Source organism: Amphiura filiformis, chromosome 9 (assembly GCF_039555335.1).
Source record: "Amphiura filiformis chromosome 9, Afil_fr2py, whole genome shotgun sequence".
NCBI lineage: Eukaryota > Metazoa > Echinodermata > Ophiuroidea > Amphilepidida > Amphiuridae > Amphiura > Amphiura filiformis.
Window position 1 is genome coordinate 59,482,477 of NC_092636.1, and position 27,520 is coordinate 59,509,996.

Consider the following 27,520-nt stretch of genomic DNA (forward strand, 5'->3'; position numbering starts at 1 on the left):
ACGACGTATTGTTGGTCGAAGCAGCCAAAAAGTAATTTTCATTATTTAAATCAATATATTATTGAAAAATAACACTTTGATGTTTTTCAAAAGTTCATTCTACAAATTATATACTTTGAAAAAGTGCTTGATTTATTGTTGTTAATGAGTTATATACCTTTTACAAAAGTGTTGTTGTTTCAGCCCTCTTTACAACATAACTTAAGAACCACAGGAGCTACACAAGTATATCTGTGATCTTTGAATTCTTCTACACGTTCGCTATGAAATGATCACTGCCGTTTTTGCAATAGCTCACTACCATTTGCAAGACGTTGTGAACTACCAAATCGCAACAGTTTAAAATAGTTGCTAACCTTAAGTAATCCTGCTTGAGGTACGACTCAGGCTTCGAGAGCGGGGTAGGCTTAGTAGCCTCGAGGCCACCTTAAGACTACTTAAGGCTTACTAAGACTGCTGTCGAGAAACTCCCCCATAGAGAATTTGTTGGTGCATAAATATTTTTGACTAGTAAGAGTGGGTGCAATAAAATAATAGCAAATAAACCTTCACTGAAAGCCAAACTGGAGTCAGGGTGACTCTAAAAGCAGAGTCCAGCCACTCTGCGACTCTATGTCTAAAATGACTCCATATTGGGAGTCATCTGACTCCCCTGAAGAGTCATACATTTCTTGACTCCGCGGAAGAGTCACCATTGATGACTCTACACAGGAGTCATTTGACTGCCAATATGGAGTCATTTTAGACATAGTGGCCGGACTCTGCTTCTAGAGTAACCCAGACTCCATCTATAGAGTCACCCTGACTCCATTACAGGGTCCCTCCGACAGTTCGGAAATAGCACAAAATAATGATATAGATGTACATCAAGATGTGTAATTCTATTTTCTAAATTGTATAAATTTTATTGTTACACCCTGTACATAAGCCTGTTTTGTTTTTGAGCTTCCCAAATGGCTTTATTAGGGTAGGCCTAGCAAAAAGTTTGTATTTTACACTATTTTCGGCCATTATCATGATAAAAAACAGGGCTTTATTACGACAATGTGCGTGCGGAAAATTGTTGGTATTTTACACTATTTTGGCCCAATGGGGGGTGAATTTTGGTGGAAAAGGCCTCCTTGCCCTTTTTCTTTTCCTTTGCCCTCATTTTCATTTTTTTAGCCCCCACCCGCTGGCTACCCTACTGCATTCAGATGTCTATTAACAACACTTTGTATATTTTTTTCCTATCCCCCTGTTGAACCGAACTTTGCGGACAAGCGCCATCACAAAATAATGCTGAAAACTCTGCTTTTAATATATACATTCGTATCAAATATTCAACAACGCTCTTACTACGCAATTTTATACTTATTTTCAAAGGATGAAAATTTAGTTGTAATATGGTTGTGGTGTTGTAGTATGTATGTGTTGAACAAGTACATCAGGATCGGTATAATTAAGGTTCTTTGTATCTGATCCAGAAATTGCACTTACTTGTGTATGTTTTACCAACCACAGCACTGTTGGTGAGTAGTGACTGCTAGCTGGCAACCGATGCTATAATGAAAGCCCGGAGGTGTCACTCCCATTGTGGCCTGTACACCATCCGCGATAATGAAAACGCGTAAAAGGGTAGTTTTTCGTGGGTAGGCACGATACGCGCGTAACGTGTTTAGGGTGTCAAAAACATGAAATATTGGAAAAAAAGGGTAGCAAAATTGCAATTGCTAATACGCGGAAATGAAATTTAGGGTATGAAATTTGATGCAAGGAAGAAAATCCATGTTTAGGGTATCGTTTTAGCCAAGGGTTAAATCCTTGTTTAGGGTCCTTTTCAAAAGTTGATTATCGCGGAGTGGTGTACAGGCCACAATGGGAGTGACCCCCCCCCCCCCCGGAATGAAAGACAAAGATACAGAGAATTATCGCGTCTGACGTCATCTCAAACTCGAGCACGGTTTGTTTACAAGTGTCGTGATGATGACTTGCTGAACGCGGATTTATAACCGGGCGCCTTATTGTTAATTTTGCACCTTTCGACATCCAAACCATCTCAAAAGTTAGGTCTTTATAGTAGGAAACTTTCTTAACCGAAGGCACCATGTCCACAATGCCTAGAAAATCTGCTTTTTGCCTTGTAAAAGTACGTAAGTTTTTCGCCATTTGCTGCTATTCCTTTTCTCCGATCAGCACCAGATAGATTTATTTATTTATTTATTACACTTTATCACTGGTATATACAATAATTATAATATAACATCAAAATATATTGCACATGAATATTCAAAAGTACATACAAAAAAAAAAAAGGAAGTATAGAACAAATTTTGCACCAGTGAAAGGCAAGGACTAACAGGTGCAAAGCACCTCTAGGACAGTCCCACCAAGGATCAAAACAATGAGGATACCCCCTCCACCCTCCCCCTCCCAAAAAATTTGAAAAAAAAACCTACACAAGCCTGCAACCAGAACACTGGCAACATGTAACCCAAGAGTTGTAAGGATCAAAACTCTCCTCTAGTTTGTTCTTGTACCACTCAGAGAGCTGGCTCTTAAAAGAGGACATGTTGACAGTGGATCTAATTGTGAGAGGAAGTTGATTCCACAGGGGAACGATACGGTTGAAAAACGATGCCCTGTGAGATTCGGTTTTGCATCGTTTGGGAATCAACAATAGGGGGTCAGCAGATGAGCTGGTGGTGGGACGGTCCTTGAGGGTGGAGTTAAAAACAACAAAACGGTTAAGATTAAGGTCATAAAGTTCCATTTTGCATCTAAAAAAGAATGTGAGATCAAGGATTTCACGTCTAAAAGACAAAGGAAGGAGGTTTAATTTAGTTAACCTCTCACGATAGTCTAATCAGGGTAATGTAGAGTATAGTTTGTTGCTCTCCTCTGGATGCCTTCAATTAATCGAATATTACGATTAATTACGATTTGATGTACCACTCCCGAGAGAGCTGGCATACTCCACATCACTCCTGACCAGTGCAGTAAAAAGTGTCCTTGTGACCCTTTCGGGAGCATTAAAACCTACTGCACGTTTTATCATACCCAACTTTTTATTGCACTTGTTGACAACACGTCTAACATGGTCATTCCATACAAGACTAGATGAAATATCAATACCAAGATCCTTGATAGAATCAGTTCTGGGTAAAATATTGTTATTCATACGATGGTCAAATTTCACCATATTTCTTTTTCTGGTGACTGAAATTATTTGGCATTTGGATGGATGGTAATGCGTGTCCCATGTTTTGCCCCATTTATAAAGAGAATTGATGTCATCCTGAAGGAGCAAGCAGTCATGTGTACTATGGATTGATCTAAAGCATTTGGAATCATCAGCAAATAACGCAGTTGTGCTGTTTCGGGTACAGTTAGGCATGTCATTGATGTAACACAAAAAAAGCATGGGTCCCAAGATGGACCCTTGAGGGACACCGGATAAGACTGGGAGCCAGTCTGAGTTTGAACTATCAATTACTACACTTTGCTCCCTATCAGTCAAGTATGCTTGAAACCAAATAAGAAGATGCGAATGGAACCCAAACGACTGTAACTTGTGAATGAGCAATTTGTGAGAGACGCTGTCAAATGCCTTAGAAAAATCCAAGTACAACATGTCTACTTGCCCGGACTCATCCATTATGGAGCTTATTTCATGAAATACTGTTAGAAGCTGCGTGACAGTTGATCTTCCTTTAACAAAACCATGCTGTAAGTGATGAATATGATCTTTAATTTGTGGAAAAACAATATTAAACACAGTTCTTTCCATGATCTTACCACAAATGCACAGCACGGAAACAGGCCGATAATTTTCCACAAGTTGTTTGTCACCCTTCTTGTAAACAGGCTCAACATTAGCTTTTAACCATATGCTTGGTAGTTTCCCAGACGAGAGAGAACAATTAAATATGTGACACAGGGGATGAGCAATTTGAGAGGCATATTCTTTTAATACCCTTGGTGATATGCCATCAGGCCCAGTAGCTTTTGATGTGTCAAGACTGCATAGTATTTCCAAAACATCAGACTCCTCAATCTGAATACTACCAAGTAACTGGTGTTGAAACATAGGGATATCAGGTAATTCAATATCATCCCTGGGTTTTGAAAACACAGAATAAAAATATGAATTGAACAATTGCGCTTTATCACTGGCTTCTGATGCAGTACATTGATCACCCTTGATCACCTGTGGCAAAGTGCGGACCACCTCCGCGCTGCCATAACAGCTTACAGAATGTGTAATAATTTTGCTGTTCAATTAATACTTAAATTTTAAGGTATGTAATTATCTAAAGAGTTACTCTCCTTTTCAGTGGCATGAAGATTTTGGTCACGCTTTTTGGACTTGGTATGTCGTGCCCATGGGTCTCGTGCGTATTTATAAGTACGTATTTATAAATATAGTCGATGGTAGCTGGATACCAAAGTCAAATTTAATTACTGCGTGGATTAATGTATGGCTCAATGTATATAGCTATCATATTTGATAATATCTCACAGTTTGAATGATAGTCAAATTTGTCTTGCGGATATGAAAGCTTGCGATTCGCCAATACATCTTACGCTTTAAGGCATTACGTCACAAAATTTCACGTTGAACTCAGGTCACAGCAAAGTGAGTTTAAAATGACTAATTGGGCTAAGTATTAGCAGCTCGCCATCACGTGCTTTGTGATGTTTTTAAAATAGGACAATACGTTGATATTTGTTTGCATCATTTTAACAAAGACGTACTCTGGAATAACTGAGACGAAATCGCATCATGGGAGATAGTGACGTTGAAAATGAATCTTTGGAGCAAAAATGTGCTCAATCAACCACTTTTCATGGCCTCTCCAGTATAGCAGATAAAAGCAAACCAACGTGGCTGCGAATTGCGTGGATTTTAGCCGTTGCTACTTGCATGGGTGTATGTATTTGGCAAATCTGCCTAAGATTCGAGGCTTTATATGATATCAACACAATAGTCAGTAGCGTATACCCGAATGAACTCGAATTTCCGGCAGTTACTATATGCAATTTTAACAGGTAAATTATGCTCAAGTGACTTATATTATTATATACTTGTACTTGAAACAGAATAAACAACAACAGTAACAGTGACGATATTTGAGTTGAAATAATTATTATAATACTATTAATACTAGGCCTATAATGATTATTGTAATTAGTATAATTATATTTTCCACATCATCTACATTAACATCAACATTAAACAACAAGCAAGAATATAAGAATATAATAAAAAATATGAATATAAAATAGACGAAAGAAAAAAAGACAAGTAAAATGACATTATTATTATTATTATTATTATTATTATTATTATTATTATTATTGTTTTTGTCGTTGTTGTTGTTGCTGCTGCTGCTGATGTTGTTCCTGTTTTGTTATTTTATAGTTCAATTATTGTAATAAATATTATCAAAACCATTATTTTTATTGCAATCAATTTCATTTTGTCCTTAGGTACCGAACATCACAGATACGACCAGAAGATCTACCATTTATTCGCTATACCCAGTTTGCAGTGGAAAATTATGACCTAGACCTAGAGTCTTGGCATGATTACCCCGACTACAACACTACATTTAATTTCACAGAATTTACTAACCGCGCTGGGTTTATTTTGGATGACGATACTTTATTAGATTGTAATTGGCGTGGCAAAGAATGTTTTGCAGAGGTGAGAATTAAGCAATATTGTATTATTTCCACCAGAAACAGATTTGTATTTTTCTTAGGTTTCACTGTCAGATATGCTCCTCTTAATTTTGAGTCGAGCAAGCTAGGCAAAATAAAGAAAATCACTATTTAGTTCCAACGCATAAGTCACAAATATGCGTGCCACTCCGTTGATCGTGACTGAGGTCGGTATTTTTAATGTATAATCCTCTTTATATTTCTCATGGCAGAATTTTACTCATGTTTTTACGTCTTATGGGAACTGTTGGACTTTCAATAGTGGGAAGGACAACCGTGGTAATGAATTACCCATCTTAACAGAAGAACTACCTGGCTCTAAAAATGGTTTGAATGTGATTATTAATATTCAACAGGTGAGACCGCTTTACTTGATACCATTTTGAAATCGAGTACTCTATGTACTATCAAGTTCAGTATAATTTATTATTCCACCAAGTCATACAAAATACAAATCAGGTGCATGGCAAAAGAAATTGACAGGAACCTTTGGTTGACCACTGTTAACGGAAATACACACAGAAAAAAAAGTTAGGAGGAGGAATACATTAATAAAGCGGTTAATAAATGTATCCTAAACAAACACTAGCAGGCTGTATGCTTTAGCTTTGGTTCAAGACCCCATTTGTTGAGATCGCGAACTCCTTGGCAAGTGTGATTATCTTGACTAATAATGCACTGTAGGCCTACTCAGTTAATTATAGTTATCATAATCAATGGTATTGCAGGGATGTATACAATTAAAACAGATTTTTTTTTCTTCAATAAATCGTTTTGTTCTTGCAGCTCGAGTATTCTGAATCTTTTGCTGGTAACATCCAGGCAGGTCTGAAGGTTCTTGTTCATGATCAGGCAGATCCACCCCATATGGACTCACTTGGTTCAGCTGTACCACCAGGATTTTATGGATTCATCGGTATACGGAAAAAAACGGTATGTAGACCATGGACTAACACGATTACAGACGAACACCAAACAGTCAAAGTCTAGCATCACCCGATGAGGGCCGATCGTTCCATGAAATGCGAACGGCGAAACTGCTACTCACGTACCGCGTATTTTTACGATCTTTCGCGTAAACGCGAGGAAACGCAACGCTCTATCGCGTATACGCGAAGGCAGGGAACGCTGGCGTGATTGTTAGACACGCACGATCGAACGAGTGGCCCTCATGAATATGCGAGAATTCACAGCATACAATGCACGGGCACTTTCTTGGAAAATAGTCTGTATTAGTCAATGATGTAGACGGTAGACACGAATAATGGGTTGGCGTATACGCTGGCGAAGTTACGTAATAATCGGATTAACTACCATAGCAATAGGTGAAAACAATTTTTGAATATACCGCGCTGCACTGATACTTTCACGCGGTACCTCTGCATTGAACCATATCATGCTGATCATTTGCACCTGTAAGATTAGTATCTTTGAAAAGACCAGTATTGTGTTCAATCTATGATTGCAGACATACACAGGTGGCTAGTTCAATCTGCTTGTAGTGCAGCGCGGTATGTTCAAAATTGTTTTCACCTATTGCTATGGTAGTTAATCCGATTTATTACGTAACTTCGCCAGCGTATAGATGAGTTGACTTCTGACGTCAATGCCTGGCAGTATTCGCACGCATCATCACAATTTCAATTGTTTTGTGCGCGCACCATATTTTCAGGGCTCGTGTTTTTAAAACTCCCGCCACATCACAATAAGGCTATTGAACAGTGTAGTCGTTGCATGGGGTTCACTCAAGCATATAGATATACCAGTCCATTGCTTTTGTTGATAAACATTGAGGTTCACTCAATATATAGCATAATGGTGTTGTGTAGTATTTTGTCTTGTTGCATAAGGCTGCGATCACATAGAAGTATACGGTATACGGTATTCGCTATACGAAATCATACGCTCATTCGATCAGGCTGAGTTCACATAGGAGTATACTATGTGAACTCAGCCTGATCGAATGAGCGTAAAAGCGCCTATACGAACGAGAGGTACCTTTTGTACTAGTCCATCCCAAGGGTGTGCGTGAGTTGTCGCATGCACACAAAACAGAGGTTCACCTACAATACAAACCTATTGCAGCGCCCAAATTGGTTTGGGCGCTCATTTGATTATACTCAGTGAACACGCTTTGCTCTACCATTTCGCTACGGACAGTTCAGCAGCATAGGCAAAGTGTGCGCTCTGTGTGGCGGATATAAGAATCTACACAAGTAAGTTGTCTACATTGTTTGCCAATAGGTCTACATATAAGGATTTGAAGTAATTATGATATCACTCCTACTGTGGTATTTTTAAGGACATTAGCCGCGGTCCACATCGTGTTTTATTATGTATAGGCCTACCATAGTATTGCACATGAGCATCGCGTATATAGGAGTCTACCCTGGACCTCAAATGTGATATATTTGCTGATAACTCGAGAAGCATACAGCTCAACTTACCGTACTTTGCCTAACCAGACAGTCCATGCCAAAATTGTTACTACACCTTTACATTTCATCGACTCTCTTTTTGATGTCTGTCATTTTGAACATCATACTTGAAAGATGTATGCTATGTAGAAACTTTATTTTGCAATTTCATAATTTGCATATTATTAGCATATTTGCAAGAAAAAACATGAAAATCAATAAATACCTATATTTTCACAATTTCAATATTTTATTAGAAATTAAGCATGTAGGCCGTTTGTTATGACTTGATGAATGAAACTGTTAGACAGATTTTGATATTTTTGCTTATTTTTCCTTTTTGCCCCAAAATGTGTAAAAATCACAATTTTTGGATGACCTATATTTTCTTTGAATATTTATCAAATTTCTTAATTTAGGTATAATACAGTGCAGAAAAAGATGTCAAAAAAATCTGTTAAAACAGATTTCCAATAAATTGTTCCATTTTCATTTTTGGGTTAAATACTCAATTTTCATGCGCGGGATATTTGAAACATAAAATGAAAACATGTCCATTGCACTTTTTCCTCGAGATGTACTATAATATCAAGGTTACGGATATATTATAATCCCTTCTTATCTTCACTGATCCATCAGATACCTATTGTTATGAATGATCAATGAAAAGGTTCAGAACTGGGCTACTAATGGTCTTGTCAAGTATCTATAGTTATTTTCATGACTGTGTCAACTCAAAAATCATGCAAGGTCGAATGTAGGAAAAGTATGATCAGTTGAGCTGTATAGCCATACTATTTCTGAATCAATCAATAAAGCAAAGCAAATCATACTTGTAGGCCTATAATACTATATTAAATATAATTGCGGACCAACCGATACAGCTCGATACGCCCAATGTATGAATAAAAGCACCTAACAATAAAGTCGCCCAATTCAGCATCGAAGTGGTTACGTAATTCTCTTGGTTACCGGATCACGCTATTTTGATATCCTTCGAGTACCATATACTTTGTGTGGTGATTGTTTCGATCGTAGTTCATTACTCTGGCGCGTGATCCCGTTGGCATAGTAACATTACGTAACTTCGATACTGAATTGAACAGTTGTAGGTGTCGATCGCACGACTTCATTAATATTGATTGGCAACATTTTCCAATATGTCAGCGCTCAAATCGGACACAATAGAACAATAGACTCTTCAGTGCGTTGAACAGAATTAGAGAATAAACGATAGGAATTTTATTTTGCCTATCCTCTACCGTGTGATAGACGACAGGCAGGTCAATATTTTGAGTAGTGGATGCCGGCGCAGCCGGTATCCACTACGATAAAAATATTGGACCTGCCTGTCGTCTATCATAGGTAGAGGATAGGCAAAATAAAAATTCCTGTCGTTTATTCTCATTCTTAGTCAGTTAAATATTATTTTAATAACTGTAAACAATTTTTTAAAGCAAAGACTAAGTTACCGTCATAAAAACTCCCCTCATTATAAAATGAACGAAACTTGTTTACAACTTTCACGTATTCTGTTCCGCGTACTGCTAGCGAGTCGCGTATTCCGCACTAGTCTACGCATACAGCGCGATACATACGCGCACCTCTACAAGCGTGTAAAGCATTATCAAGACGCATGATGACGTGGGGTCGTCTACGGCCTGATAAACGGCACCCGAAATCTTGCGATTGTCCAATCAAAAATGTGTCTACGAACTAGACCACTCCCACTGACTAAGAATAGTCAGTAGCGTATACCCGAATGAAATCGAATTTCCGGCAGTTACTATATGCAAACAGGTAAATTATGCTCAAGTGACTTATATTATACAGAATAAACACCAACAGTAACAGTGAAATATATCGTGCTTCCAAGCTCAGGTTATAGACGTAGATCCCGGAGGGATGGGGGGGGGGGGGAAAATCCCCAATATTTTGCCAGGGGTGTGGTCCATACAATCATCCACTCCCCATGTTGACGCCTGTATGTGGGTTTCTGACCAAATTAACCTCATATTTGGCCATTTTAACCTTTAAAAAACATTTTTGTGTTCTTCGCGCCCATTTATTCCACTTTTATATCAATTTTCACCAGTTTAGCTTCAATATGCCAAAAAGACTGATTTTCGCGCGCGCGCATCGCTCGCATTTTACCATAAACTTCTTTTATCGCCAAAACGTGCTGGATTCACTATTCTTAACGCGGCTGTGTACTATAGACATTGTTTCTTTCGCGAAATTGAGTTTTTTTGATATGTTTGTACTTTGTTATGTTTTTTATAAATACAAAGAATGAAAATCCAGATTTGTAAACTCCAACTGCAATATTTTAAGGATTTTATTTCACTATTCCACTCGTGTTTGAAATTGAAAAGGAAATAAAATCTTTGTTGTACCAGCCAGGGTACACGCGCGCAACAACGCATCGCGTTGTGTATCGCGCAATTTGTTAACGCACAAATACGCTACGCATACGCGACGCTTATCTGCTTGCGCGGCGCATCTTATGGAAACACCACGGAAGCACTGATTTCACAAAACCCTAGTGGTCAAATGGCTCCGTTTTAGCTGATAAAATGTGGGTTTTTTCAAGTTCTTCCCCCGATTTAAATATCAAGTTATGAATGGATTTCGCTCAAACTTCTCAAGGGGCTGTGGATTTACCCGATGTTCACGTAATATAAGGTACAAAAACGAAAACTGCCGCATTCTCCTGTGAGATTCGATGAAAGTGCAAAATGTGACCACTTTAAACTTCAACGGCCATTATTTCAATGTTCATTTTCTCGGTAAAATGACGATTTAGGTACACGATAACTCAATTAATACAGCATCTATAGGTAAGCAAATATGATCATCGTAAAAAGCATGATCGACTCAAGAAACGGTTTTCTCATTTTCTTATATTTTGGTCTATTTCCGATTTTAGGCATCATTTTGTGCAAATAGGCGTTTGTGAATTATAAAAAGTTCATTTTGATGCCTTATATGGTCAATATCTCAAAAACTAAGGCCAATATCAAAACAACAAAAAAACCGATTTTGGAATAGATCCTCAAGATTGAGCTAAAAGCAAAATAAAATATTTTGGAAAGAGTGTTTTTTTGTTATGATGTACCTAACAAATATTGCCAAAAACTCACTTTCTTGTGATTTTCTTCATAATTGTTGTTTTTACCCCAAATCTGTATTTATATTAAGATTTATTGATGTCTTGCCTTTATAAAAATGTATACTTTTATATGTCTTGCGCGAATAATTACAAAGTTATTGCACTTTTACTACATGCATGTCTGAGAGTACACAGCCACCTTAAAGAAAATATTCCCCCCTCCATGTCAAAAAGAAATATACGTCACTGGCTCAGGTGGCTGTAATTTAATTATATATAGTGGTCCATCTTTGTCATTTAGAAGATTACAAAATTTCAACATGAAGGCATTCATTAAGTTAAATGCTGCATATCGTCACTGAAACAAATCATTCATTAAGTTAATTACTGCAAGAACACCAAGTGTAGATGCAATACGGTCTGTTTGTTTCAAATAATAAGTGTCTTGTGAGTTGAAGAAATAGCCGATAGGAAGACGAAATGATAGAGGAAAAGAGAAGTTACAAGATTATGTTTATTATTCTCCTTTCAATGGAGATGATCAAAACCCACTTTGTCTACGGATAAATCGCTTTAAAATGTGGTGTTTCATACAACCTCCTACCAAAACCATACTTTACATGACTGTATGTTACTTTGGGTGAAGGAAGTAAAATAAGCCCAGGGCTATCTCAAATTTTCCGTACATCAATTAAGGGCTGGGGTATGAACGTTTGGACAGTATTTATTGTGGGACATTAGAGCACATCAGACATATCGAATTGCATTCTGAATACGAAGAATGTCATTCTGATATCAAATAATTTTGATTTTTGAAATTCGCAATTTATTACACATTTTATGGCAAATCATTAAAAATTGATATTTTTGATATTTAACAGTACTTGAAGTAAACTTTATAAATCTAATGATTTATACTTAAAGTTTATGTAGGTGGGATGAAAAGCCGACGATCAATTGAAAATTTTGACCTTTCTTATTGAAGATATGGATTTTTTTTCCCAAAACACCAAAAAAAAATTAGGTCTTTTTGGGAAAAAAATCCATATCTTCAATATGAAATGTCAAAATTTTCAATTGACTGTCGGCTTTTCCTCCCTGCTACATACACTTTAAGAATATGTCATTAGATTTGTATAATTTACTTCGAGGACTGTTATATATCAAAAATTTGAAAAATATCAAATTTTTATAATTTGTCATAAAATTTGTATTATATTGTGATTTTCAAAAAATGAAAATTATTTGATATCAGAAAGACATGCTTCGTATTCAGAATGAAATTCGATAGGTCTGAGGTGCTCTCATGTCCCACAAAAAATACTGTCGAAACGCAATAAACGCTCATTTTAGATCCCTTAAGATAGCGGCCAAAATCCACTAAAATTCCTAAAAACTCATGTTTACAGTCTTAGAATGTTATGGAACTATTTCATTTTACCTTCAACTTACATGCAGATATGCAGATATCGGTTAACATATGCGCACAACAAAAATAAATGGACTCACCGTTGACCCAAGATGACCCAAATCAGTATGAAATATAATGAAATGACACACGTGTCCATGTGTCGTTATGGTCATAGTATATAAATACTAAAACTTCAAAGCTGCTTGCATGTTCATTGAACCATGATGATGAAAATAAATCCAGAGGCCACAACAAAAAGTGTACTAGAGTCCGTCCAAGATGGCGCCCAAATTCGCAAACAGGTCATTCCATGCTAATTTAAAACAGAATGGATGTTGTTCTACCATTGGTCTTGGGTACTATTTGTGCCCCCTAGGTAAAGTAATAAGAAAAAAATTCAAATTCCCTTTTTTTGCTGCAAATTTCGTGACCTTGAGCATGTTGAGCTGAATTTGGTCAATAGCAGGCCACTTTACAAAGTACCATTTTTAAAGGGCAATATCTCAGCACGTCAATCAGCTACGACCTTCTTATATAGGCCTACTGCATAGGATTAATAACCATGATAACCAGCTAGTCATTAATGAACAACAGCAAACATTTTTGGATATTTACATTTAGAGGGGGTCAATGTCATTTTATCATATTTTTAAACATCTAACCATATTGAGTTGGGTCATATTGGGTTAACGGTGAGACCATTTAGTGAATTACCTATTTATTTGTTGTGCGCATATGTTAACTGCATATAAGTTGAAGGTAAACTATACATAACATTCTAAGACTATAATATAACATAAGGTTTTAGGAATTTTAGTGGATTTTGGGAAGCCTGTTAAAAAGTAAGAATTGTCGTGATTCCCAAATTGTATATCCACTGAAACCTCCGGACTTGTGTGAGTTCTTCGTTTTTAAAAGCAGGGAAAAAACCAGGAACCAGGAACTGCCACAATTCCGAAATTGTGACCATTCTTACCTGTATAGCTCTGTATACAAGCTGACTGTAACAGTTGACACTGTCAATATATATCTTTGAATGGTGATTATTCGTGTCAGTAGCATTTGACACCAAAGGGGTACGAAATGACTGCTGTGATTTTATTTTTAGTTCATCAACTTGGAACCTCCATGGGGTACATGTAATCGAAGTAAAACTCTTCAATACTACAACAAATACACACTAAGCGGATGTTTTATCGAATGCAGTCTGACTCATATCATCAGCATATGTCAATGCAAACCTTTAAGGTAAGTGGATGCATCACTCATCACTGATACGCTAATATTCGCGGCAATTCTGTAAGTGATTTTTAAACAACTATACAACCACTACATTGCAACAGGCCATAAATTACCTAAATGACAATTTTGGATAAATTTGAATGTAATTTAAAATCCATATTAGGACGGGTAATGCCATTTACAACATTCTTTGATGGAACCCTGGTCTTTAATAAAAATGCAAAACTTGACAAATTTACTTGAATATTCATATAATTAGCATAAGTTAAAGAAATGTATGAAAGAAATCAATTTTAATTTTTCATGCAAAAAGTAAACGTGTTATAAACATCAAACCTGCAAGAAAAGTTGTATCTTATCAAAACCTACAATTTTGTTAGAGAAAATATTCACATTTGTATTTTGTTTTTTAATTTATGCGCATAAATAATGAAATTAATTGGTGATCATAAATAATTTTTTAATGACTTACCATAATTCAGAACATGTCATGCAAGGTATCAAATTCAAGCAAACAAAATGCCTAATATTTTGGTTAGAGCATATTTTGCAAAATGCATTTAGTATTTTAGTTACAATATTCCAAACATTAAATTAAAATTTTGTGCTATTTACACACAGGAGCCGTGCTTTTAAAATCCGCGCCCAAATAATAATGGGTCTTTTACTCAATGGTCAAACTATGCATAGTCCCTGGATAATAATAATATACCAGGCTCTAAACTGGGATGGTTGTGTCATGTCTGATGCTCAACCAAGCCTATCATGAAGGTCAGCCAGTAGCCACTTGCTGAATGGCTGGTCATTATGTAGCATATCAAAGAAAAGCTTCATGCAGCTGCCAATCACAGTATAGGTTTCATAGCATTTTGTTCAAAGCTGCAAAGTGATACAAGGGCAAAACTGGGAATGTTAGTACTAGATTTGTTAAAACTCCCTTGTAGTGTTATTTCTCTTATGTGCAATTCATATCGTACATATGTATTTCATCATTTAAATTTAGGGCATTTATGCCTTGTTGCACTGTAGGCCGTTCCCGAAAATTACTTTAAAGTGATACAGTGATTTCAATATTCCAATGGGGTTCCTATTATGACAAGATGACAATTGAAAATTCCCATAGTTTGATAGTAAACACAGCCAAATTAAAAAGTCTCCAGTAGTTCCGCCCCCATTTAATCAGAGTCTGATGAGTTTATGGCAAGATAATGTGTTTAATAATTTTCTATACACTTTCCTTCGAAGGATGATACCAAATTTGATATCAAAAGTTTAATCATTGTGAGCATAGGAGCCGTTGTTTGGACATTCGTGCAATTTCAAAAATGACAAATTACGAATTGACCACGCAAAAGTCAATGCATTGTATCAGCTTATTATGTGGCCTGAAGCAACCCGTACAGGAATCATTGTACACTTGCCTGCGCACAATTACTCGGGGAGTTAGGACAACTTTCTGTGCACCCCCCCCAGGACCAAACCAAACCAAATCTTTTAGGTTCCTAAGATGACCCTAAAACATAATCAGGATGTTCCCAAAAATATAAACTGGCCCCAAGGGGGGTAAAAGGTCATCGAACTTTGCTATTTCAAAATTTCATTCCAATTTCAGCTGCTTTTCTTGTTGTAACAGCATTCCTCAGTACCTTTATATTACAATGTTACAAAAATAATAATCTCTGGATTCAAAAGTAACTCACCTTTTGAACCGATTATTTCAGAGAAACCATTCTCCGTCATTAATTCTGTTTTTGCTGCCTCGGACATATTATTTGGATGTAAAGGATATACTGCACTAACCAAATCCAGATATTTAAGTGTATTAAAGTATTTACAATGCAATGTAGACAGTTTTTATTTACATTTTGTAATAAAATAAGTTGAAAGAACGGCCACTGTTGTAGTGAAGCATTTGATGCAACACCCGTATTATTATGAGGACCAATTGAACTGATTTGACCGTTGGTATACAAATATATTGATACGTATCATCGTGAATTGTTGGATCTCATGCATGATTTATTTCGAATTTCTACAACAGATATCCAGGGACAGCTGAAGTGTGTACCCCACATGTAGAAGAAACCTGTGTAAGAGATGTTCTGAGTGAGTATTGTGATCTCACTCTGAGACTATTTTGTTCAAAATCTGTGCATTAGCAGGATTAGTTTGTTTTTAACCCTTCTTGACCATAACCACGCAGAGAACAATAACGTCGCTGGGCGGGAAAAATCTCATATGTAATTCCAAAGGTCAAATGCAAAACCTCATAAGTAAAAAGTAAAATAACTAATAACCACGCAGAGCACAATAACGTCGCTGGGCGGGAAAAATCTCATCATACTGCAGTTACTGTCCGTTTTCCTATACACAATACACAGTGCTCTCACCATTGACGTGTGACCTCAACAAATGATGTATGTTGGGAGAATGGACACTTGCCTAGTTAACATCACTGTGTGAAAAATAACCAGCCAATATTTTATTTATTCTCCAAAACTTCTAGCAAATATATTTCTCTAACATGACCTAAAATTACAGCTAGGTTAGATGTTCAGAAATGGTCGTACTTTTGTAAAATATGAGTGAGGGCAAGGCATAGCTAGCCAACTCCCCGTGTTAATTGAATGGAGATTTGACCGAAAATATTGGTATCGGACCGCTCACTTCTGAAGGATGCCACAAAAAAACGGTAAAAGCTACATTTAAATTATTCTAAATAGGTTCTAGAAAATAAAGTTTTGTAACATGTCCTAAATTTTTAGCTAATTTAGATGTTTGGAGAGGGTCGTACTTTTGTGTTTTAGGAAGGATATGTAAACGACAGATAACACCAAAAATATGAAGAAATTATTTCCAAACTGTGTTAAGTCAACAATCATTATGTTGCTCATTTTGAAGAATGCTGGTTAACAAAAGCAGTTCTTTGTGTCATTTCGTGAACAATGGTACACATACCATTGTTTCCTTTCGTTTCCTTTATAATCGGTTACCCAACTGAAGCTGTAATACCAGCTTTATTGCGATGTCGCACATTGAAAACAGACACTTGTACACAACCAGAGAAGATCTGATTTAATCAGTTGAGCTGCTTCAATGAGTGTTATTCTTGGTTTAATAGCTTTTAATGGGGTTTAAGTCCTGCAAAGGTCGAGATGAATTCTACTGTAGACATGACTGCATCATGTATGTAATTCCAAAGGTCAAATGCAAAACCTCATAAGTAAAAAGTAAACATTGCACATAATGAGGTTTTGTAATTGGGCCCACTTTTTACATAATTATGAGGTTTTGCATTTGACCTTTGGAATTACATAATGAGGTTTTCCCCGCCCAGCGACACCTTGCGGATAGACCAAATAATACTTTTTGAATAGTTATTATGTGGTGTGATTATGATTTCCTATTTTTAGGTCAGTTCGGGACTTTAATGACAAAAACGACGATTGACAAGTAGTTTACGTAACGCCAAGTTGTTCTTTCAACGGTTTGAAATACGCCCGTGGCCGGTAAAATTTAGGCTGTTATATTAATTAGGTTCAGGTATCTCTTACTGTAATATTAATTCAAATGCTGTTTACGTTGAATGTCATTGCTGTTATAATTTTTATTATTGTTTCTCATGTCTTTTTATCTCTTTGTGTTGTAGTAGCAAATAAATATTGATATTAATATTAAGCATATAATAATATTATTTATTATAGGCCAGCTTAGTTCCGGTTCCTTAGGAATATGCTCCTGCCCAATCCCTTGCAATTACACCGAGTTTGCAACATCGATATCATACGGGGCTATACCTAATCAGAGCGTGGCTGATTGGTTTGGGCTGCTTTTCAATATCACTGACGAATTCCAACGGTAAGTTCACATTCATCCAAGCTGATCTTCATGGGGCCCTTGTGGACCGAGCGCGAAGTGCGAGTGCTGACGCAACCTTGAAAAATCACACTCAGTTTCCCTTGAATACGGTAAATGTCGTACAAAACTTATCACCTAATTTAAAAAAACTCCCCCATCAGGGCTCAACACGGTTGCTTTTCACCATCGCCTCAAGTAGATTCCGATGTCTTGCTTGTTCTACATCTAGTTCATGTTTGGGGTTCACTTCGAAACTTGAGATAGCGATTTGATGCATTTGCTTATTTAGTCTTTTTTGTTCAAGATCCAGGAAATAATTGGGGTATAAGTTTTAACTTAAAAGTATACAGCAGACACGTATATCATTGTATACACCTACTAAAATATATAGCATAGACCTACTATGTTAAAATGTTATTGAACTCATTAAATTAATAAATTAATAAACTATACAACTGCAACCACGTTTTTTGAGAGGCTACGGTATGGTATGGTATTGCACCTTATCCTATGTGTATTTTTAGGTCGTCTGTTGATTATCGGTCGATCAGGAACAGCCCATTAGTCCGATGGATCATTTAAACATATTAAAAGGGTTAAAGTTAGCCATTAGGTTTCACTGCCTGGACATAATTGATCATGTCTCACCTCCTTTTTCAATGAAATCGACGGTAATAACTCTTATACGGAGGGATCAACATTTAACCACAAATTGCCTCGGCCAAAACTCACTTCCTATGAACTAAATGCCACACAAGGTCATTTTGATATAACTCATTGACCCATGTGTGTCATATACTGCTTCTAGCTATAATGACAGTCTGGTGATCTGGTCAATTCATTGACAGATACTAATCTCAGGAGGGAATTCAATTTTTGATCAATTCTCTTCAGGTAGTGAAACGTAATGATCTTATTTTAGATTAGGGTTAGAGATAGGGCTTAGGGTTAGCATTAGGTTAGGTTAGTCTCTAATTAACTATAGGCTTAAGGTCAGAGTTAGGATTAGAATCAGTGTCATGTTTAGGTTAGGTTTAAAATTAGGATTAGAGCTTAGGTTATATAGGTAAGGTTAGAGCTAGGGTAAGTAACCTGCCGATCTGGCTTTAAGGGGGTACTACACCCCTGGCCAATTTTGTGCCTATTTTTGCATTTTTCTCAAAAATTATAGCGCAATTGGTTACAGGTAAGATATGTATATTATAGGGGAAAAGGCTACAACTACTGCACTGAAAATTCAGCAACTCAAGGCAAGTAGTTATTGATTTATTGATCAAATATTAGTTTTCCCTAATTTTTGACTGTAACTCCACAACTGTTGTTTGTGCTGAAATGAAATTTCCAGTGTAGTAGTTGTAGTCCTTGCCCCTATAATATACATATCTTACTTGTCACCAATGCGCTATAATTTTTGAGAAAAATGCAAAAATAGGCACAAAATTGGGCAGTACCCCCTTAATCCACCCAATTGGAATAGTTACAACTTCAACTTATACATGGTTTAATGCGGTTGGGCCCCAGTAATGGCTTAATGAATTCTGATCATCGCTTCGCTCGTTGGGTTCGTCTATAATTAAAGGAGTTGAAACCATCGCCTTTTAGTTAGTTAGTTAGTTAGTTAGTTAGTTAGTTAGTTAGTTAGTTAGTTAGTTAGTTAGTTAGTTAGTTAGTTAGTTAGTTAGTTAGTTAGTTAGTTAGTTAGTTAGTTAGTTAGTTCCGTTTTTGTTCCAATTTGTCACATGACGCACCCACAATACATCAGTTTTACATTCTGACATTCACTTTCAGATTAAATTACGTCGCAATAGATGTTTACTATGAGGAGCTTCATCTTCAGACATTTAACGAGAACAAAGCAATGACGGTTTCAAGCTTGATAAGTATGCATTAGCTACAGCATGTAAACCTGTTTTAAAACCAAAATTAATTAATTACCGATTAATGTATTTTGTGCATCAGATCAGATTTTTCTCCTTTACCAATATTAGTATTGTCGTTAGTGAGATCTTAAATATTTTTAAATAGGCCTAGACTATGTTGTAATAATCATCTAAAATTAATGTTTCCCTCCTTCGGTATAATGATCTATGCTGTTAATACTTCATTGAAATATTCCAATGTTAAAGTTTCTGTCATGTGTTTCGACGTCACGTTATTCTCCTGAACCTCGGCAATACCTTTTTGTAATATTTTAATAGTCGTGTAATGGATTTGGTGATTTCATACAAATTTTGAAACAGACTGTATTACATACGCTATACTCAACATTTAAGGTTTATATACTACTCGTAAAATGCTAAATGATTACATCGTCAAATGTCATTACGATAAATGAACCACTAATGATCCACAAACCCGAGGGAGGATTTAAGTATAATCTGAATTTTCAAATACGCCAGTCTATGAGGGGCAGTCAGTAAGTAATGAAAGTTGTCTTGTGACCCCATATATGGATTATTATCATCACATAAACATTGTACATTTTTCTTTCAAACAACACATGTAAAAATTATATCGCACACTTGATTTATTTTACGTAACAGTATTAACATAAAAACAATGATCTGTTAGTCACTCAAGGGCGTAAATCGGGTGGGGGACAGGGGACACGTCCTCCTCACTTTTCAAAGTGGGGGGGACACAATATCAAATGTCCCCCACATTTTGGTCCCCACCCCAAAAAAAAAAAAGGAAAGGGGAGAAGAGAAAGGAGAAAAAGAGAAGAGAAAGGGAGAAAAAGACAAGAGAAAAGGGAGAAAAAGAGAAGAAAAACGTTAAATTGAACGTAATTGAGTAGGCCCATCACTGCCCATACCTAAAAATCCGCACAGCCGAGTCGATCGTAAGTATAATATATTATAGGCCTGTGATTATTTTGGGCATTGCTTGAAGGCGGGTCATCGGCCCAAAAGCCTGTACTGTGGGCCCGTCGATATACAGGGCCCGTCACATTTTATCACCAAAGTCAGTTTTAAGACGGACTCAATGCTGACTTCAACATCAATCCATGCATGCTTTAGTAATAATTCCGAATTTCAAATCTCAAGTAAACTTTTGCAACTTGAGTTCGGTCCCTTTTTTTTAATTTTTTTTTATGATAACAGTGTAAAAATTATGCACCAAATGACTTCAATTGGACCTTCATTTCCTCTCAGACACCCCCTACATATACATAAACAAGTGGTCGCTTTCGCTTCTGTTTTAGTGAAGACTTGTCCACAAGTTAGGCCGTCATTTCACAATTTTTCAGCTGTTTCAAGCTCAAATTTTACACAATAATAGTGCCAAAATGGTCCACCAAATGGCTTCAATTAGGTCTTCATTTTGCAAAAGGTTCTTACTTCTCAGGGGGAACATCCCCTCAGACACCCCCCTGCGTATACATAAACAAGTGGTCGCTCTCGCTTCTAAGACTTGTCCACAAGTTAGGCCGTCATTTCACAATTTTTCAGCAGTTTCAAGCTCAAATTTTACACAATAATAGTGCCAAAATGGTCCACCAAATGGCTTCAATTAGGTCTTCATTTTGCAAAAGTTTCTTACTTCTGAGGGCGGAACATCCCCCCTCAGACACCCCCCTACGTCGCGGATCGCGACGTGCGGCGCTGTCGCGCCGAAGTATCAATGACTTATAATTTTCATTGTGTCCCCCCCACTTTCAAAAATGGATTTACGCCCCTGTAGTCACTGGCTGAAAATGAGTCGATTTATCAAGGGAAATAAGATGCTGGAATGAGGTATTGCCGGGAGGTATTGTTGTGTTTTTTACATTTTCTCAAAAATTAAAGTATGAAGAATGCTGCCCTTTGGAATAATAGTAGTGGAACACAAACTTCCCGCTTATAAAACCACCTTTATCGAGCTGTTAAGGGGGTACTACACCCATTGATTTTTTTTTTTGCATTTTTTTTGCATTTTGTGAAGAAATTACAAAACAAAATTGGACAAAGTGGTATGCAAAATGAAGGGGCAAATCTTCTCGTTTTATTGGTGGCATCGGTATCAACGTAGCTTACATGCTTTTAAAAGTAGAAGCCAAAAGGTAGTACATCACTGATGATTTAAATTCACTTCATTTTGGAAAGCTTACTATCAACGGATTTCGTTAAAATTTTGGATATGTGTTGCTAACACGTTAGGGAAATAAAGTTGATATGTAAAATGGGAATAAGTGGTTCCTGATTTCTTTTATGACTTCATGAACTTGGTGCTCCACAACTATCAAAAAGGAACTGGTTAAAATGCTTCTATTTTCAATGTTGAGCTATATTTTGTATTTTTAACTTGCGACATTATTTCACTGAAACTTAATTAAGCCACAGGTAACAGGTTACCACAACCATACTACAGCAATGTTGAAAAAAATTGTATTTCTTGTCACCTATACCACCATATTGGGTAGTTTTCCGTAAGCTTAACGTTTGTGATTTTGGTAACCATTTTATATTTATTTGTGAAATCCGTCTCAACTAGGCATTCTAAATTGTACTCACCATTTACATCCCAAGGTATATTTGTATATCCACCTTGCACTTCTCGATATATATCCAGTTAAAGGCAGAATATCAAAATTATTCCTCATTATGATATCACAAACTCTCACATGTGTATTCAAAATTGATGCTTAAATTTGACCTGAACCAATTGACCTATAACCTGACATACGGTGACCTAATAGCCTTTTCTTCTCCTAACAACACATTATAATATTATTGACTAATGACTATACATCCATTGTGTAAGTGTTTATATATTTTGCATGCACCACTAGATTTTCTATAGAGAGTATAACAAAGGATTTAATGTATTCTATTCATGTACCCTACTTGAACATGCTGAATAGAATAAATCATGGTTTGTTATGAAACACGCATCTGAGTAACTAGGATACAGTAAACAAAATATATATAGGGCTAAAATGACTTACTACAATTGTTTAAAAGCACTTTTTTTCTTCTTTTTTCATATTTTTTTTTATTTCACATGATCCGTGCATATATCGCCTAGCTATAAATGAAAAAATATTTATTTAGATCAATCAAACCAGTATATGGGTGTAGTACGCCCTTAAGCTTTTAGCTTATTTATAATGTGTGGTTTGTATTATTTTTGACCAGTTCTGTTTACTAACACCTCAACAATAAAACGGGAGTCTCCCCAGAAAAAGATTTGAACCCATGATTAAAATATAGGCCTAATTGTTATTCTACTATTGTTACATTTATACAAAAAGAAGTGGTACAAAGGGAGGGGTCATAGTTTGAATGAAAAATGTATAGTTAAAAATTTCACTGATTATTTCAGGTAGAGATCATCCATAAAAAAGCACAAGAATGATTAAATTTCTATTTACATAGCATTTTGTAATATTTTAAGCACTATTTACATGAAATTGTGCAATTTTCATACATTTCCAGCATGTTATATCGATCATCCCACCTACGCATGCGCAGGTTGTTGTTTGATTTGCATCAGTTAACATTGTCCTGAGTACCAACTCTAACACGAGACCAGTCATTATATTTTTCTCTGTTTTGTTTTGGAGATAAATAATGTCATTTGTAATAACTGATTTATCATTTTCGAAATTGTTTGCAGAATAATATTGCTTCAAGTCCTAAAATTGTTGAAGCTCAAATACGTCCCATTTCCAACCAAGTATAATGATTTCACTAAATGCAGACCCAGGACCTAGTGTTTACTCCTGCCTAAAATGAGACATATGCACCGTGTACTTTTTCTGTTCTCGAACCTTCTATACACGTGCCTTCGCTGTAATCTACAAGGCCCGCCTTTTGTGTGATTTGGCAGTGTCCCTAGTCCTAGTCTATTGATTTTATGCTAACACTGTTACATAATCAAGTATATGGTATAATTTATACATAATTTGAAAGACAAAGGTACATTCTTCTAAATATTCAATATAAGGGGTCAAGGTCAACTTTCATTATATACTGACCGACCCTCGTATTAACTCGTAAAATGCTAATTAATTATTACATCGTCAAATGTCATTACGATAATGAACCAACTAAAGGTCCGTTCATACTATTACTACGCCGTAATTGCTTTGCGGTACGGTGCGTTGCTGCCATGCATCATAATGGATGGACTGGCCAATATTTATTTTTATCGTTGTGGATACCGGCTGCGCCGGCATCCACTACTCAAAATATTGGCCAGCCCATCCATCGGACACGATATCTCATTCTTATTCAGTTTACGAACATCTAAGCCGCCTAACTGCATTCTTAGTTCGCCCATGTGTATTACGTGAATGTATTATCCGCGCGATCATTGAGGATCTACTAGCGTGCCGTCGTCGTTGCGTATCGGCGTGCGCGCTGTCTTATATGACTATCCACTATCGTGTCATATGTTTAGGTGAAAACCAATCCAATTGCGTGTATTTTTGACAAGACGCACCAACTGAATTAGAATTAGGGAATAAAATATAGGATTTTGTCTTTTGCCTATCAAATATCGTGTCATAGTGGATGGGCTGACCAATATTTTGAGTAGTGGCCACTACGATGATATTGGATATAGGCAAAAGACAAATAAGTTACATTTTACTTGGAAATGAGACGAGTTGCGGCAAAAAGCAATCAATATATCGGCAACGCATCACAAAGCAATTAAGGTCCAATCATACTACGCCGCAATGCAGTATTTTACATTCTAATTCAGTTGGTGCTTCTGGTCAAGAATACACGCAATTTGATTGGTTTTCACCGACACGCAACGGCGGCACGCTTGTAAATATCAATGATCCCGCGATATTTAAATGCGTTCGCGTAATACACGTGCGAGAATTAAGAACGCAGTTCGGCGGCTTAAATGTTCGTGACGGGTTAGTTCCTTTAAAACAACGGGGATGTTCTGACAAAAGTAACTTTATTTTTTTCTGAAAAAAGGGAGTTTTACTTATAAAAATTATATTAAACTGAATAAGAATGAGAATAAAGATAGATTTTGTCTTTTGCCTATCAATATCATCGTAGTGGATACCGGCTGCGCCGGCATCCACTACTCACAATATTGGTCAGCCCATCCATTATGACACGATATTGGATAGGCAAAAGACAAAATCCTATCTTTTATTCTCTAATTAATGATCCACAAACCCGAAGGAGCATTTAAGTATAACCTGAATTTTCAAATACGCCAGTCTATTAATAATGTCATTATTTTTAAAGTCGTGTAATGTTGTAGACATGATTAGAATTGTTTAGAAACTCAAGCTATTAAACTATTAAAATCTGAACATGCGGTACCAGCATGCAGCATCCATTTCTAAATATTGAACTCGCAATTACGACACATAAATTGGTGTCTTTATGACTCATGAAAAAAACACATAAACAGTATAATCAATCATTCGCATCAGATAATGTTATTCTATAGACACATACACACAGCAATTTGTTTGCTAATGGGTCGTAAGTTTGTCAGCAGAGATACTAAAAAAAATACCCGGGATCGATACACGGTAATTTGCTATGCACGAGTTTGATATGAGAAAATCTTTGGATACCGGTGTAGAAAATGATGAATATCTCCCGTAAATGATTTCGTATAAAGAAACCAGATGTGGTTCCTTGCACATGAATATATATTTTGAACAGATATGATAGTCGTTAGCTGCGTCTTGAGACAGTAGCTTGCGTCTTGAGTCAAAAACTGACAATAATTCCGCAATAATTCTGATTTATATGTGCCGAATTATATAGCGCAGTGTATAGGCCAATCGTGAAGGTAGTCTAAAGGAATATGACCTATGGCTACCATGCTCGACTGACACACAGCGAGGTCAGTCACCGAGCTAATAGGCCGAAGGACATCTGCTATTGTCAGTAGCCTTAGTCAGATGTCCTTCGGCCTATTAGCTCGGTGACTATTGTCAGTAGCCTTAGTCAGATGTCCTTCGGCCTATTATGCGACTCAAAACTATTAAACAGGTCGATAATAATGGCCATGCGTGGCTGTGGATTTAATCTACCATGGCGATTTCTGCCATGATGATATCGGGGCGATGACACTGTGTACCATATATTAATGTGCAAATAAAAAAAAACTTGAAAACAGGTCTTCCGTAGCCTAAGCACGATTACGTTATTGTTTAAAACATTCCCGGGGTTTACATAATACTTATCGAACAATGTTTTTCAATGCGTGACATTTTACTACAATGCGTAAGATTTTACTACCTTGGTGAGAGCGTGAAGAAGTAGCCCAAATCATGAGAGCATGTGAAGTACCCAAAGGCATATTACTGGTTAAGCGAATGAAGTGTACTATCCTATATTGTATATACACGGTCGATATGTTTTAACCCAATCATCTTGATTCCTTCCCTATTTTGGCAGGTGATATCGGAGGAAACGTTGGGCTATTTTTGGGAGGCAGTATTCTTACATTTGCAGAAATAATAGATTATGTATTGCTCAAGTGCGGATTTTCTCGTGCAGAAAAGAAGCGAGGCTTAAGTGGGAAGAAAGAGTGTGCGAATCCAGAAAAAGAACAACATCAAGGTCATGTACATTATTCTATGAAACCACTTTAAGCATTAAGGACACTGGGCTTGGACCATTTGTCAGCACAGAAAGTTTGATCAGCTCGTAAACTAAACTAGCATTATATTGCTATGTAACATATCCGTGTAATAAACTGTAATCTTTTAAATCGAAAACGAAACAATATCGCAATATTCTTAGAATATGACTGTGTTAATTTTTCCAAAGTACATCTAATCGTTGGGAAACCAGGTCATATTTAAAAAATAATTGCACCATGGTGCCTCTCCCGTCGGCCAAACGCTACATCATTCACGTTGCTGGCTTTATACTGTGTGGCATGGAAAAAACACTTACAAACATGCTTACAACGTAAAATGTATCGACTAGAATGTAAATAACACATCGAAATGACGACATTTTTCATACTGTATATAATACGCATTCATTCATTCATTCATTCATTCTTTCGTTCATTCATTCTTTCGTTCATTCATTCTTTCATTCATTCATTCGTTCATTCATTCGTTCATGTTCATTTAGTCTTTGATTCACATTAATTAATTCATTTACTAATTTATTTATTTATTTATTTATAATTTATTTATTATTTATTTATTTATTTATTTATTTATTTATTTATTTATTTATTTATTTATTTATTTATTTATTTATTTATTTATAATTATATATTTTATTCATTTATTTATTCGTTCTTTCATTCACTCATTTCCTTACTTCACATAAGATATCTACACTAGAAACTAGAAGTAACCAAACTAAGACCCCGATAAACAAAACAAAAACACGAACAAGGAAACAATACTCAGAATTAATCATATAAAAAAGTGCGTTTTGTACATTTTTGTTAAATGTTACACACAATTTTTCGTTAAGGCCCTTTCAGTGATCCCAGCGAGAGTGCAAAAAAACTGAAATTGTTCATATAAGTCATTAAAATTGTCTTTTTTTTTTAAATGAAAACAATTGGCAAAAGATGACGAAAACAGCAGTATTGACAAAGTTGAGGCCCCATTCAAATACGTGTAGCTAATTTATATACTGTCAGTATATCAATTACATATTTATGTAAATTGCCTTATTTTTGTCTTTGGCTTTCGGCTGAACCAATAGCAGGCTATGTTAGCACATCTATGACAATGACAATGGTACCAAAATATGAATTTTGATGATTTTTGTCGATCGTCGGAATGAGCAAACCACTGAATGGGCCTTTAATATAAGTTGTATCGGTTTT

At 36.2% G+C, this 27,520-nt stretch overlaps 1 protein-coding gene across 1 annotated transcript; it reads left to right on the forward strand.

Annotated features, from left to right (window-relative positions):
- The first annotated feature begins 4,520 nt into the window (after window positions 1-4,520).
- On the forward strand, window positions 4,521-26,775 carry LOC140161230 (acid-sensing ion channel 1C-like). The gene is made up of 9 exons (XM_072184683.1): window positions 4,521-5,031; window positions 5,473-5,689; window positions 5,919-6,062; window positions 6,493-6,639; window positions 13,755-13,894; window positions 15,930-15,994; window positions 17,593-17,746; window positions 19,535-19,626; window positions 26,116-26,775. The coding sequence occupies exons 1-9, from the start codon at window positions 4,766-4,768 to the stop codon at window positions 26,310-26,312; spliced, it is 1,422 nt and encodes a 473-aa protein (XP_072040784.1). The 5' UTR covers window positions 4,521-4,765; the 3' UTR covers window positions 26,313-26,775.
- The last annotated feature ends 745 nt before the right edge of the window (window positions 26,776-27,520 follow it).

Bases quoted from the DNA above. Each gene is read 5' to 3' on its own strand.
- LOC140161230 (XM_072184683.1), top strand. From the start codon at position 4,766: ATGGGAGATAGTGACGTTGAAAATGAATCTTTGGAGCAAAAATGTGCT. The intron at 5,690-5,918 runs GTGAGAATTAAG...TTCTCATGGCAG, and splicing joins GCAAAGAATGTTTTGCAGAG to AATTTTACTCATGTTTTTAC. The intron at 17,747-19,534 runs GTAAGTTCACAT...ATTCACTTTCAG, and splicing joins ATCACTGACGAATTCCAACG to ATTAAATTACGTCGCAATAG.